The 12857-nt window shown below is 36.9% G+C and overlaps 2 protein-coding genes across 6 annotated transcripts in view; both read right to left on the reverse strand.

The window, feature by feature from the left end:
• Positions 1 to 520: 520 nt before the first annotated feature.
• On the reverse strand, positions 521 to 2914 carry LOC122722401. The gene is made up of 2 exons (XM_043953094.1): positions 2523 to 2914; positions 521 to 593 (listed from the first exon to the last, which is right to left on the reverse strand). Exons 1-2 carry the CDS (start codon positions 2912 to 2914, stop codon positions 521 to 523), a joined length of 465 nt encoding a protein of 154 aa, XP_043809029.1.
• Positions 2915 to 6683: 3769 nt separating this feature from the next.
• LOC110606649 (SCY1-like protein 2) overlaps positions 6684 to 12857 on the reverse strand; it is a 44582-nt gene continuing 38408 nt past the window's right edge. For all 5 annotated transcript variants that reach the window (XM_021745556.2, XM_021745555.2, XM_021745559.2 and 2 more), the window contains 5 exons: positions 10310 to 10438; positions 8774 to 8836; positions 8417 to 8578; positions 8210 to 8328; positions 6684 to 8002 (listed from right to left, as the gene is read on the reverse strand). In XM_021745556.2, coding sequence (XP_021601248.1) covers positions 7033 to 8002; positions 8210 to 8328; positions 8417 to 8578; positions 8774 to 8836; positions 10310 to 10438 — 1443 coding nt within the window. In that variant the 3' untranslated portion in view covers positions 6684 to 7032. The remainder of the gene's footprint in view (positions 8003 to 8209; positions 8329 to 8416; positions 8579 to 8773; positions 8837 to 10309; positions 10439 to 12857) is intronic.

The following is a 12857-nucleotide window of genomic DNA, read 5'->3' on the forward strand; positions in this document are numbered from 1 at the left end:
CTCGAGGCCTCCATAGCTGGGGTGATGGTCCCTGTAAGCAGGACTGAGATCGCCTCTGTGGAGAATGTTCAGGGAGCCCTTGCCGAGGTCGGCCCAGTTATTGAGGAGAGGGAGCTCGGTTCTGCAGATGGTGGGGGTGTAGCGGAGAAGGTCAGGGACAAGTGTCCTGCCTCCACCGAAGTGCCTGCCCCGGTTCTCATTTCAGAGAAGTCCCGGGTTTTTGGAAGACCGGCTCTTGCTCTCCCTCCTCTCAAGAAGAAAAAGGATGTTCCCATGGTGCCCCTGATGTCTGCTCTTGACTCAAACTCATGGAATAACACGATTTCTGAAGTTTATTATGGAATACAAGATGCAGTTTACACATGTAACATAAAGCAGTTCATGGTGGATTTGTGTCAGGATTTCCTTGCTGGAAATGGTGAAGATGATCAGCTTGCTGTCGATTCTGATATAGAGCGCTTGTGCGATGAGAAATAGAGATCCGCTGCACTCAGTCAAGCTTCTGTTGATGCTTTCGAGCTTATGTTCCGTGATATTCAAAGTTTAGCTTACAAGCATTGATGGCTATGTTTAAATCAGGAAGCAAGGATAATCTGCTAAAATTAGTCCAGCATAGTATGTGCGTAGGTGATAGTGATGTAAATAATGCTCCTAGGCATGTAAGTCCTTTGAGGACTGTTTTTCCTCCAGCCCATGTAGATAATTAGCATAGGCTGTACTGTACTTTCCTTTTAATGAAATTTCATTTTCATTTACTCTACTTGTTTTTCCTTTTTACCCTCAAGCTCATCAGGACTGAAATTCTATCAATTGGCTGAACCTTTATCTTATAAATTTCTCCATTTCACTAAGGCATTCTTATTTGTAAGCTCTTTCCAAGCTGGACTAGCCTTAACCGTGAACTCAGTTTTTAACAATGGGCTGAACTTTGAGTTTTTATGATATCTGCAAGGATGTCCTCATTTTTTTCTCATTACTTTATTAATATGAGCTCGGGCACATAGCCTTTGCATAATGGTGATAAGTCAGATCTTGTACCTTTTAAGGTGGTGAGCAGGGCTGGCCTCTTGTTTTCAGTTCTGTTTCCTCTTATCTTGTAGGAGGATTGTTGTCTTCAGTTTGTCTTTGAGCTTTCTGGATTTGTATTTGCGTGCCTTAGATCGGCGCTGTTGCCTTTGTCTTCTTAGTTTCAGTGCCAGCAGCCTGTGATCTGAGTTCAGATTTAAACCTTTTGTTTTAGCATCTTCTTGAGGTCGGAACGATGCTTTACGTCCTTGGGCTGTCGTGTGAGATCAGAGTTTTTTCTCCTTAAGTCCTGACCTCCTTTGGGAGATCGGAGTCTAGCTTTTAATTGGTGATTCCGGACTCCATCTTTCGTGTGAGCTCGGAGCTGCATTCGCATGAGTCGTTTTTGCTTGTTGTGCCAGGAGAACTTGGGGATCCTGGTCTTCTACCTTTCTTTGTCAAAGAGAATTAATACTCACAGTAATAAAGATAACGTTGCTTTGCAAAGATGGTGTTATTTTATTCATTCATGTTTTCAGAGCACAAGAATTTTCTTTACAAATGTTGTAAGGAAAGTACCTCTTTAGGTGCTGGATATTCCAGGCGCGAAGCTCAAGGTTTCCCTGCACGTTTTTGATCTGATAGACTCCCGGTTCGACTACTTTCGGGGTTTTTTCGGCCCGAAAGACATGGCCTTATAGCAGTAGGTCCCATCTTCTGTTATGAACGAGGTCTTCTCCTCATCTGACTTGTCCATTGGGATTGGGTGATCACTAGACATTGCGTCTAAAGACGACATGTAATCAAAGCCGGCCATGGAGTCGACCATTTTATTAATATCAGGGAGGGGGTAACAATCTTTGGGGTATGCTTGATTGAGGTCAGTGAAGTCTATACACATCCTATATTTGCTATTGGCTTTTTTGACTAATACAAGATTTGCTAGCCACTGTGGGTACATAACCTCTCTAATAAATCCAACCTCTTCCGTTCTCATTCCCAGCTAAACAATCATGTTGATGGTCCCACTGGACCCATCATTCACCGGTCCGACTCCCGTTCTCCTCGGTGCTTGGGCTGCCGGGTTAGGCTGAGGCCTCTGTCCCTCCGATTTTTTCACGAAGTTCTTGAGGTGCCCTCTCTTTATCAGCCTCTCTATCTCAGCAATCAATTGGTAGCAGTTATTGGTGTCGTGGCCATGTGTGCGATGATACTGACAGTATTTGTCAGGGTCTCGCTGGTCTGCTTCCGTTCTCATAGGTCTGGGCCATTGTAAGAACTCCTTGTCTTGGACGGCCATGAGCACTTCGGCTCTAGAGGCATTGAGTGGGGTCGGCTTCTCTGGAACCCACGGGGGGAGTGGATTATGTTCTGAGACCCGAGGAGGGAGGGGTCTCTGGTCCCTTCGGTCCCAGGACTGTCTGTAGGGCTCAGGCCTTCTGCCTTGTTTTTTCTCCTGCCTTTCCGGCCTCCTTTCTTCCGAGGCTTTTCCCTTATCTGCCTCTCCTTTGGCGAACCTGCTTGTCACCAAGGCATCATCCTGCCTTATATACTTTTCCGCCCTCTTCATTAGCTCTGCTAGTGAGGTAGAAGGCTTTCTGCTCAACGAACCGAAGAACTCGGGCGAGGTCGTCCCTTTCTGCATTGCCTCCACCGCTCTGCCTTCATCCAGCTCAGGAATCTGCAAGGCCTCCGTATTGAAACGGGCAACGTATTCCCTGAGCGATTCATCCCTTCTCTGCCTGACTGTCTCCAGATAGCTCATCTTCCTATCTGCGGGCACCCCGGCGATAAACCGGCTGATGAAGCGGGTGGCCAGATCTCCAAAGCTACTAATACTTCCTGCTTCAAGGCTGTTGAACCACGCCCGTGCTGGCCCCGAAAGCGTCGTAGGAAATACCTTGCACATCAGGGCATCTGACAAAGTCTGCAGCTCCATGAAAGTCTTGTAGTTCAAAATGTGCTCCCGGGGGTTCTCGGCTCCGTCATACGCGGCCATAGGCGGCATCATAAATTTCTTAAGAACGGTCTCCTGTTGTACCCACTTCGAGAAGGGCGAAGAGGTGTGCAAGATAGTTTGATTTTGATCCTTCGTCCCCAACTCAGCCAAGAGCTGCTCTCTCATCTTTTGCAGCTTTTGGTCTACGCTCTCTTCCTCTTTCCTGAGTTTCTTCTCCTGGCATTACTCCTCTTCTTCCGCTTCGCTTCTGGTCCACTTGGTTGTTTCGGCGGAATAACTTTCGGCCCCATCGTTCTCAATCATCCCTCTCACCCTTCTTCCATGAACCCTGGCCTTCGGTTCTTCCTCTCCCCCAGCTTTTCTCTCCCTTTCTCCGGTTTCACGGCTAACTGTTTGGGGATGGTTGTGGGTAGGTTGAGGTTCATTAGTCTGGGGCTCTTCTACCATTGGCAATACGTTTGCTGGGGTGCTAAGGCCCCGTTGTTGCATTATCTGCCCCAACCAGTGGGCGGTGTTTTGTAGTTGGAGGGCCATGGTTTGGAGGTCCTGGTTGGACAAGGTGGCGGCGGAAGCATTCCCTGCCAAGCTCGGCGAGGAGTTGAAAGGGATGGGTGTTTGGTGTTGTGGGGCTGGAAAAGGAGAACTGCTGCCCCTCTTGGGCAGAGCTCAGGTCATTTGGGGCGTTAAGGTTGCTTTCATTGTGATTAGGCATCGTGGATCTCAGTGGGTTTTGTTAAGAGTGGAACTCCGGTGATGAAAAGATCTCCTTCGTTTCCCACAGACGGCGCCACTTGATAATCTGAGATCTAGACAAGAGGATAATATTTCTCCTTTTATCTATTTCTTTTTTGTCCGCTGGTGACGTGTAACAGAATATATGTCATTGGGCCACCTGTCCCTGTCACGTTGATATGGACGTACGAGGAAATCTGATCTCTGTTTCATGCGTAACGGCCTCTGGTTCTTCCCGGACGCGCATGTGGGTGGTCCCCTGTGACGGATGAGTAGGCCTCCCTCCTCATCCTGAGCTGGGCCGAAAGGTAGAATTAAGACTGAGCCCAAAGAGAATCTGTTCATTGGGCCGATAATGCTGGGCCGGCCTGACTGAAGAGACTAACCGGAGCCCGGTCTCAAGGTTGAGCGGATCGGACCTGGTGCATGTATGAGGCTTGAGGATCTCTAGATAATGAACTGGTATCGTGGGCCTGGACCCAGACCGGATTAGAGAAATCCTGTGGTCATGAATTTGAAAAACAAATAATAAATAAGAAAAAAAGAAAATGACCAAATCAAAATAAGCTACAAAAGAACACAAAACAATCATGACACATCACCCCGTTCCCATTGTGGCCACCTGCAATTGCTTGCCCAAATTGCAACTATAGCTCATATCAAAATTAAAAAAAAAAAATATTATTTAATCTCTATAATATAAAAAATTTATTAATTAATTTTTAATTTAAAAATATATATTAAAATATTTTAATATTTTAAAAGATTTATTAATTAATTATTTTATTAGTTTTAACCATTAAATAGTATAAAAAAATCTAAAATTCTCTAATATATAGAGATTAATTAAAATTTTTTTTAAAAATATAAAATATTAATTAATAAGTTTTTTAAAATTATAAAAATTAAATAATAAAATATTTAAAAATAAAATTAATGAAGAGATTAAATTAATAATTTTTTTAAAATGTTAAAAATATTTTAATATATATTTTAAAATTAAAAAATTAATTAAAAATTTTTTTTATATCATAAAAATTAAATAATAATTTTCCCACATTAAAATCCCTAACTATGGGAGTGGCTACTTCAGAAGTGCACGAAACTCTCATCTCTTTTCTAACTCTCTCTTTCATATGGCAAAGGCAATCCAATCCATTACATCAAGTTCCAAAGAGGCGGCTGTTGCGAATATGGTTAGGCCTTGAGGTTGAAGCGGTCCCCTTCTTCCTCGGCCAACAGGGTGTGGAGGAGCAAGTTTTAGGTGCAAGCTGCCCGTTTTTGCTGAAATCAAATATCTAATAAAACTATAAGCATTAAAACATTATTATTTTTATCATTTTATAATTTTACAATACAAATTATATTATTTTAAAAACAAAATATTTATATCAAGATTTTATGTAAAATTAAAAAATTTATAGTAAAAAGTAAATATAACAAATTCTAATAATTAAATATATGGTGTAACAGTATAAATTTAAAAATAACAATGAAATATTAATAATGACTAATTCAAGTAAGTGTATTTTTAACTCAAACTGTATCATACACTAAAGTTATAAGCATCTTTTTGTAGCAATGCTTGTGCATAAGATTAAACATAATATAAAAATCTCCCTCTTTTCCTTTTAGCTTAGGCCTGTCCAGCTATGTGGTGTTTTTATCAAGTTTTTTTGGTTTTCTTTCTTTCTTTGATAAGTTTTCTTCATTGGTCACTCATTTTTGAGTTTTATCACTCAACTTTACTTTTGTTTTAGAAGTGTATAATAGTTTTTAACTTATTAAAATTCTTCTATTTTTTTTATTATTTTCATCACTCTCATCTTTATATTAAAAATTAAAGGTTAATTATAAATAAAATCATTTTATATTAAATAGAATTCTAATTTAATTTAATTATTATATTACATTTCTTACTATTTAATTTATTATTATTTTAATTCTATTAAATTAATTAATGTAAATTGAACTTAAATAAAAAATTAATTTTAAAAAATAGTGTATTTTTTAACTAATAAAAATTAGCTAATGATAAAAAATTTTAAATATTTTAAAAAATAGGAAAATGAAATATTTTTATAATGTATAATATAAAAGGAGTTTACTAGTACATATATTTAAAATATTTAATAATTAATATAAGTGTAATTTTCTTTATTTAAATTAGTGATAACACTTTATTTTTTTAAAAAAATAATTATATTTATTAAATATTGACATACAATTTTTTTTTCAAAAAATCTAGCACTATTTACAAAATTCAATTTTAACAATGAAATTTTTTTTAATTCTGCCTTTAAATTTTATTCGATAAGTATTTTAATTAATATTCAGTTATTACAACAATTAATATTGTCAAACAGAATCTTATCAAATATAAAATAATTTATTTTTAAAATTAATTAAATTTTATATCTATTTTTTAATTAATTATATCAGTTAATTATCTTTAATAGATAATAATAAATAAAAAAAATTAATAAATAGGTTAATAATTAACTTCATAACGTAGCTATTTATAAATTCTTAAACTGAATATTTTTTAATCCTAAATCTGAATTCAAATAATCAAATTAAATAATAAATTTACATGTAAATTTTAAAAATGAAATTTGTTAAAAATAAATAATAGTACCAATAAATAAATGTCAATCAATTTTTGTTAAGAAATCAATTAATGAAATATAAATAATATAAAAGGAGAGGATGAATTTATGATTGATAACCTGAAAATCAATTATAGCATGATAAAGCGATCTATTCTGTAATATAATTACAGTTCAATAGTTTTATTGAAACAAATTACCAAGAATCAATAATTTTCCTTTCATCATTAAGAATCAAATCAAAATCAGAATGAAAATAATAATAGATAAACTAAATCACAATGACATATTTCAGTTGTATTCTGGTTCCAAATAAACTCGAACCAGAACCAAAACGCTTTATGCAATGAATCTTCGACAGAGCAGGTCCTTGGCACTAGAATGAAATATTTTTCCTTTTATTTTCTCTAAACCAGTTGCTTGAACTGGAATTGTTTTGAAGAATACACCTTTTTTCCAGCCATAATTACTCCCAAACGGCGGAAAGTTTAACGGTTCCAACTGAACATCACAATCATTTAAAAAATAAAGAATAGGTAAAGGAATACCAAAAAAAAAGGGACAATTATGGCCACTGGCAATTGCTTGCCCAAATTGTAACTTAGGCTAACATAAAAACTAAAATGCCTTGTTACGGGATGGCTACTTCAGAAGTGCACATCCTGAAACTCTCCTCTCTTTGCTAACCCTCTCCTTTCATTCGGAGAAGACGATCAATCCAACCCATTACAGCAAGTCCAAAAGGGGCGGCTGTTCCGAATGTGGTTTGGCATGGTTAGGCCTTGAGGTTGAAGTGGTCCCCCTTCCCCTTCCTCTTCCTCTTACTCTTACTCTTCCTCGGCCAGCAGTAGTTGATGGTGGTGGAGCAAGTTTAGGTGCAAGCTGCCCTTTTTTGCTGGAACCAAATATAGATCCGAGATCCATTGATCTCCCATCATTATATGAATCTAAAGTAGATATATCTTGATTCTGTTTCATGAAACCGATTGAACTCTGTGGATTATGACCACTATTCAAACTACCCACATCTATTGTAGAAGTCTTTTGGATTGATTTCAATGACTCAACTGATTGTGGATTATTGAATGCCAAGCTATTATTTCCGTTGGCTTGAAAGCTCATACTGTTGTCAGTGCTTGCTTTCAGATTGGTGCCACAATTGTTTGCCAATGATCCCAAAGATCCGTTAGTAGAAGTTCCAGATGCAGTGGAAGTACCACTAGGTCTTGGAGGCCAATCAGCAAAAGGATCTAGATCATCAAAACTTGAAGATGTTGTTTGCATATTTGATGCTTGCGATTGCTTATCAACATAATCTAACTTTGGGGTTACACCTGAAGATGCTTGAGGAGGCCATTCAATGTCAACTGCAGGACATGATGTAGCTGTTTGCTGACCAGATACAGCAGTGATCAAGGAAGATTCTGATTGCAAAGAAGTTAATTGAATTGGCTGATTACTCGAAATAGAGGGGGTAGATAATGACTTGCTTATAGAAGGCTGATTCATAGTAGTAGGCCCGTTGGAGACGGGACCCCAACCCTCATCCCATGAAGCGCTATTTTGTGATGCACGAGCAACAGTTCCACTTGTTTTGCTTGAGGCTTGAGAGTGAAGCCCATTGGGAACAGGTGTTGGCTTCACTTCTGGAATTCCAGAATCTGTTACTGTAACTCCTCTTTTTTCTTCTATCATCCTATAATAAGTCGAACCATTAGAAGTAAAAATTAAAAAGTAACCATCATTAGCATAAGCAAATAGACATAAAGATCCTACTAATATTAACAAGATAATCAAAATGATTGAAAGAATAGAAAGTGATGTCACTAGCGTGTGGATGCAAGTATTAAGTAGGTAGGAAAGAAGATTTGGAGGCAGTTGGTACAGAACATTATTAATGTACCTGAGGATATCCTTCACAAAGAGCATATATTTGGCAAACTGCTGAACATTTAATTGTTGGGCAGTGAGAAGACGGACAAGTAGTGGAAGGACATGTTCTGCTACAAAATCTATTCCATACTGACAAGAAGTAGACAAAAAGATAAATGACTTTCTTCTACGTACAACAAATTAAAGGAAAATAAAATATGTCAGTAGAAACAACTACCTGCTTACGAATTGAATTAGCAACCCCAAGGGTGCACATAAGGGTGGGAGCAGAATGGTCAACAGCTGTACAACGTTGAATTGTTTGCAAGATTTCCAGAACAGCATGTTTGTCGAGTGTGTGAACAAGATCCCCAAAGCATAACAGAGCATTGACTCTGACCTGAAAACAGAAACCAATTCATAGCTTCTGATTAGCATTCATAAAAAAAGCATGGGTGCATTGCAAATCTCACTGGTAAACCTTCTCCTCAGGTATTCATATGAGCGTACACCAGCTTCATTGCAATCAGCTACGTTAGCGGAGAGAAGAATAAGAAAAAAGGTTAAAAATAAATAAATCCAGAAACAAGCATACCGCAGCAACAGTTGTTTTTAGAGCTAACCCATGGACATGAGGCAAAATTGAATTTTTCACTAGCTGCAAGGAATAAAGTAAGATCAAAAGAGAGATGAAGAGAGAAAGAGACATTATAGATCACAGACTTGGTTCGTCCCATCCCTGGTAAGAAGAATTAAATATCAACACTTGGTATAATTCACCCCCCTTTCTCTTTTCCCTCTCCTTGCTTACAGTGCATAACAACTAAGAGGAATACAATTCAAATAACCATGCAAATGCAAGAGTGGAATCTAAAGTCTACCTCCAATCAGCGTGTCATAATGGTACCTTTTATACAGTTTTTTCTAAAACATGAGAAATATTATTAATCTGCCACTAAGGTCCCAAGGGGTACTATTTCAAAATTAATGTAGGCTTACTTACATTAGAAGGATCCTATATACACATCCAGAAATATTATGCCCAAAGACCACACACACAAACACACCAAAAAACAAGAAAGAAAACCTTGGCATCTTTTAAGGAGACTGTCAATGTTTAAGACCCTCTCCAAGATACTTCACACAAGAAAGCCAGTTTAGATGGAGCCCTCATCTTTCATGCTCCATGTAAAATTAAGATTTCCATCAGGATTGGCAGCCTCATGTACCTTATGATAGGGCTATTCCCCCTTCCAATTGACCACCTAATATTATCCTTCCCAATCAACTAATTTTTCACCATTCACAACTGGAAAAACTAGAGAGAAATAAAGCTCCTAGTCTTGTACTCGGTTAAAGCGGACATTCCATGCTACCTGTTTATGACATTCACAAGACAATCCAAATTGAAAGAAATCCTTGAAACTGTATTTAAAAGGGAAATCAATATGTTGAATATCATCGCTGAGAGCCCCCATATAAAAGAAAATTCCACAACCTAGTTTGGACGCTCAATCAATAATCTCTGCAGATGGCAACCTCCCATGACAGTTACACATTTTCAATGAGCCAAAGGATCACATTGTGAATTAATAAGTCAAGAACCAAGAACAACGACCAATTTGAAGAATTGAATCAATTGGATTTGGATACCGTTTGCTAGAATATGTGCATAGGAAATCTATATGAATGGAAAACCAAGCAAACATTGAACTTTTTAGTTATTACATATTCCACAAAGACTGCAGTTAGTTTGATAATGATCAGTACCATATTGCTCTTTGGCCTGATCCAAAAAGCCCATTAAATATGATGCAAAAATGATGCTGTTCTACCTTGGAAGTTTGATCAGAGCTTTCCCTGTGAAAATTCAAAGTTTGAAATGCTATCACAAGATTCATTCATTCTTATTAATCATTGATTATAATGTCCTTTTCTCCGCAATCTTGAATCATATCTATTAGACTTTTCCATTTGTTGTTGCTCCCTCTCTCTCTCTCTCTCTGTACTCTATGGACAGACTGGCTTCTAAGGCAAGGATGAAAACCATTACCAAATGAAAATGGAAATATGCATTTACAGACATGAAGAGAATATATTATCTGTAATTTACACAAAACATGGCAATCACCTGAACATCAAGTTGCTTAGCAAGAGATGAAGATTTTTTCAGGACTTCCTCTTGAATGCGGGGATCAGTATCATCATAAGCTCGAACAAGCAGTGGCAGGACATAGGATATTAAGTTCTCTTGACTAGTCTAAAACAATTAGATAAGAGACAGTATCAGTTCTGAATATGAAAATATGACTGAAGGTGGCAAAGATGTTTATAAATGCAATAAAGTAGGGGACAGGCAGACACCCCACAGGAAAAGGGACAATTACAGATATACTATTTAAAGTTAATATTATTGAGAAATGCAAATAGAATAAAAGAAACTGATAGGAGCTAGACAAGTTCATGAATACATGTCAAAATAATTTGACATCAAGCTTCCTCTTTTAAAAGGAGAAATTTACAGTCTATATTTCATAATGGTACTGGACAAAATTATAAAATTTTAGTACCCAAAATCCTAGGGGCCTATAAACCCTTTTAGTTTAAAAACACAATTTAAAAGGACAAAGACCTTCAAATAAAGGTGCTAGGAAAGAGAATATGGAAACAGCATTTTTGCTTTAAGCTGATCCCAATACAATCTTATGATTGTAAGCCCCAAAATCTTTTACTACAAAAAACACCGAGAAACTAGAGTTGAAAAATTCTAAGTAGGGTTTAGGGCATGATTCAAGTTTTTGGGAAGAATGCATAAATCCATCCATGAAAGTGTTGGCAGGTGGCATGAGAAGCTTTGACAATCATATTAAACTTTCAAGTTCAGCTATTGAGAGCGTACTTCTGCCTCATGCTACCTATTGCCAAGGGTTGAACCCAGGATCCATTATCCAATTCCCCTTGCATTTTACAGGATGTATGGTCACTGGACTAATAAGAGATTGACTTTAATCATTTTATAATCACTAAGGCTTATTAACACTTGGAAACATTACTAACAAATCTACGCCCCAGTCACAGAACATGAATGGGGAAAAAGCAACCACCAAAGTTACCAGCAGAAAAAGATAAAGGACCATCAAAATTGATATGTCAAAAAAGAAATGGAAAAAGAAATGAAAATAAACGTAACCAGAATCCTGAGAAAGAAATCGAAAGAAGTCCCACAGCATCTTTGCATGATAATGATGCTCACAAATTTTGCACCTACATTTCCAAGTAGACTGTATGATGCTAGATTGGCCATGTAAGGGAATCCAGATTCTAATACATCTCAAGCTCTTTTCAGAGAAAATACAGATGTCAGGCGGGAAATCATATAGTGGCAAAGACAGTTAGAACATCCATCCTTTTATGCTTTAGTAGAACATCCATTCTTTTATGCTTTAGAAAAACTTTATCCTGTCTTACTTTACAAGACTAGTTTAATTCTTTATTTAGTGATGCTTGTAAGTATGCCAAGCATATAAGAAATTTTATCCTTCGAGTAACAGAAATACGATCCCTTTTATGACTATTCATTCTGACGTTTGGAGACTCACTCAAATTGTCTCTCTATCCAGCAGCGGTTGATTTGTTACTTTTATTGATTGTTGTACTCGATTGACTTAGGTTTATTTGATAAAGACAAAAAGTGAGGTGTTTTCTTGTTTTCAATTTTTCCACAAGGTAATTCACTCTATTTGATTAATAATGACACAGAGTACATGGATAGTCGCTTTTTTGTCTATATAAAATATTATGTCAAACTAGTTATCTTTACACTACTCAGAATGGTGTTGCTAAATGAAAAAATAGACATCTTTTGAAACTAGCCAGATCTCTTCTTTTCACAATATGCCTTAGCCGCATCTTATCTCCTCTCAAATTTCTTGCCTTACAAGCCTTTTATAGGTCATACAAAGGAAAAATATTTATACTGTTTCACAAAAAATGTTCGGGTTTACATGTTTTGTTCATTGTCTAGGACAGCGGGACAACTTGATCCAATGGTTCTTACTTCAGTATTACCAATCATTTCTTCATGGGGGAGTGGAATGAGAGAGAAGAGATGATTTTCTAGATTTGTGACTATAGAGAATTTTACTTAGGGGGAGACAATAATAAGGAGAGACTACTAATGATTAGAGAGAAATAATTAGGCATTTGGATAAACCAGATTTAAGATGCTCAAGAAAAAATAAAACAGAAACAGGAAAAGCCATTGTATAACCTACTCAGTATCAAGAATCTCCCTTTCGTTCCTTTTGTCCATTTGGTGAATTATCTCCAACCCTTGAGCCCATCAATGATATAAATAAACTAATTGTTGAAAAAAAAGAGTTAGATCTTACACTAAACATTCTATTTCTAACTTTATTCTTTGTCTCTATTCTATAGAACATTTGCTTTGTCTATTTCCTTTGTATCTATCCCATAAAACTGAAACAAAGATCTTAGAGATTTTAAGTGGAAGTGACTCAATGGTTGAAAAAATGAAATCCTTGGTGTTAGAGTGTGAACATAATCTATACATAATCATAGAAGATTACATAATTATAGGCTAATTGATTGATAAAGGATTCTTAGGAGTTGCCTTAACAAGACCTTGTAATATGTATATATACACACTTACTTCAATG

The sequence above is a fragment of the Manihot esculenta genome, chromosome 18 (assembly GCF_001659605.2).
Source record: "Manihot esculenta cultivar AM560-2 chromosome 18, M.esculenta_v8, whole genome shotgun sequence".
NCBI classification, from domain to species: domain Eukaryota; kingdom Viridiplantae; phylum Streptophyta; class Magnoliopsida; order Malpighiales; family Euphorbiaceae; genus Manihot; species Manihot esculenta.

Bases quoted from the DNA above. Each gene is read 5' to 3' on its own strand.
- LOC122722401 (XM_043953094.1), bottom strand. From the start codon at position 2,914: ATGTGCAAGGTATTTCCTACGACGCTTTCGGGGCCAGCACGGGCGTGG. The intron at 594-2,522 runs GTTCGCCAAAGG...TAATTTTAGCAG, and splicing joins GATGCCTTGGTGACAAGCAG to ATTATCCTTGCTTCCTGATT.